Raw genomic sequence first — 2,500 nt, 5'->3', positions numbered from 1 at the left:
TTTCTAAGACATTGTTTAAACTATAGATAAATAGTAAGCAAAAAATAATAAGTCAAAAAGGTGTGATATAGATAGATAGATAGATAGATAGATAGATAGATAGATAGATAGATAGATAGATAGATAGATAGATAGATAGATAGATAGATAGATAGATAGATAGATAGCAGGCGCTGGTGTTGTAAAACACTACTGCTTTGGTCCAAAGGGGGCGCTAAAAGTTCCTCATAGCTATTTAAACTTATTTATCAATAAACTAACAACTACTAACTTGTGTTTGTAGCTATTGTTTATGAATAAATATGACCTGACTCAATTCTTATGTTGACTTAGGAAAGTGAACTTAAAGACCTAGTTCACCGGTGGGAATATGAAGGTGTATTGAACTCTGAGATCCTATGTAGTATAAATGTGCAAACATTTTAGAAATCGGTTTATCCTAGCCTGAGAAAAGGCAGAAAGAGTGTTTTATGGTCTCACTGTCTAACCCTACATTTTCCCATGTGTGACATCACACATAGTAAAATGTAGGGTTAGGATTAACAGGACAGCTGGGGCCAAGGGAAGACTGAGGGAAGACTGAGGGAAGAAAAACCTCATTCATTATATTATAATAGTGATTTTATAATGATAGAACGCCGGTTCCATAGGGCTGAAGTATTCCTTTAAGTTTATGATGTGTTGTAGCTATGTTGCTTCTTTATATGAATAGAAATTAAATTGATATTATGAAAAATAACTTGATTTAACTTTATGTTCTCTGTTGTCTTTCAGCTGAATGAACCGGCGCTGGTGGAAGGTTTGGTTCTCATCAACGTTGACCCCTGTGCCAAGGGCTGGGTGGACTGGGCTACTGCTAAGGTTAGCCACACACACACACATGCTGCGCCATTGTTACGGCCGGCCATCCCAGGCTCGTTCAGCCGGCCAGTAAACATGCGAATAAACCAAATGAAACCATGAATCAAAGTAATAAGGTGCTTTATTTAAAACAATCCCACAACACAACTCGATAAGGAGGCTGCAAAAGAAAAGAGGTAAACGGGAGGAAGACCTGGGGAGGCACAGTTGGACCACAGTATTGCCCAGGCCTTCCTCCAACTAAACCAGGGGTGGCCAACCAGTCAGAGACAAAGAGCCACATTTTTTACTGTGTTACTGCAAAGAGCCACATCGTACACACGGGTACACACAGTGGCAAAGGTGGGCCACAGAGTTAGAGTGGGGTGGCCATCGCACACCTGAATGAATAGCATGTGATATGCTGTACAACCAATTCAAAGATGATTTATAATCCCAAATGCCCAAATCATGTTAGTATCCATTGTAATGTTTGTCAGAAAACTAAACCCCTGAAGGGGGGTCTGGGGGCATCCCCCCCAGAAGATTTTTTTGTGTTTTTAACATGTAATCTAAGCATTCTGGTGCATTCTCGCGAAGATAATAAAGGAAAAAGTCAATATTTATTTCAGCTCAGATGAATAGTAAAATTAGCAAGACAACATAACTTGCTAGCAGCCAGATGCCTAACAACTGGACAGAGGGACGGATGACCACTAGCTTTTGACCAAATAGCTTGCTAAAAAAATAAACCTTTATTTATGAAAGTCTGCCCTTGCTAAGAACATGTTACACTTGCTAACTACAAACTTTAATTTTTTTATTCAGATTTCAAAAATCTGCGGGGACACGTGCCTATACACGTGCATGGGTGGCACGCATGTCACAAGCACACTTATGCTGTTTTCAAGACCTTTGCTGACCAGAGACCAGTTCTAGTGGCCACAGTCCTACCATTAATTTAGTAATTGAAAATTGCAAACTGATCTCATATCAGTGGATTGGAGTGTTTGTGTGATGAACTTGGCAACTACCTATCAAAAAAAGTTAAGAAAGAAAAAATAATACATATCATCTCTGAACTAGGATACATATCAGGAAAAAAATGTAATAAAAAAAATAAAATGAAAATAAAAAAAAAACATTTGAACTGGGGGGGGGGGGGGCACTGGAGTGGCCAGTAAGATTTCAGGGGGGGGGCTTTTTTATTTTCGCGGGGAGCTTGCACATGCATGCACCAGCATTATTTATTAATAAAAAAAAAAAAAAAAAAAAAGGGGCCCCACACTAGGACTTGAAACGGGCCCCCAGATCGTTAAGGCCGCCCCTGTGATAATGACAGGACTGGACTAAAGACGACAGGGCAGTCATTTTCAACAATGAACATTGTGTGCACTGCCTCACACACAAACTCTCAGTTCAACCAAGTCCACAAACAAAAATGTAACAATTTAAAATAGCGTTTTTCTCTTACTATGCATGTTGCTTTGTGGGACTTACTTTTAGCATGGAGAGAGCTGAAGTGGCGCTGAAGATTTGAAGCCTTGAAATGCGCAAATGACACCTGGCATATAAGGCAGAATGGCTTGGCATAACGTTCAACAAAAAATATGAACTCTCCCACTCTGTTTCGGAGCGAACTTGACACAAATAGTTTACT

At 39.6% G+C, this 2,500-nt stretch overlaps 1 protein-coding gene across 1 annotated transcript in view; it reads left to right on the top strand.

Moving 5' to 3' along the window:
• LOC307253530 (protein NDRG3-like) overlaps positions 1-2,500 on the top strand; it is a gene marked incomplete at its 3' end in the record, with an annotated part of 26,665 nt that overhangs the window by 16,605 nt on the left and 7,560 nt on the right. The window contains exon 8 of the mRNA XM_080031637.1: positions 775-861. Within this exon, the coding sequence (XP_079887763.1) occupies positions 775-861 (87 nt within the window). The remainder of the gene's footprint in view (positions 1-774; positions 862-2,500) is intronic.

The sequence above is a fragment of the Ammodytes marinus genome (assembly GCF_949987685.1).
Source record: "Ammodytes marinus genome assembly, chromosome: 7".
Lineage (NCBI taxonomy): Eukaryota > Metazoa > Chordata > Actinopteri > Uranoscopiformes > Ammodytidae > Ammodytes > Ammodytes marinus.
The sequence above is the reverse complement of the archived record's forward strand: the minus strand, read 5'-3'. Positions and strand labels throughout refer to the sequence as shown.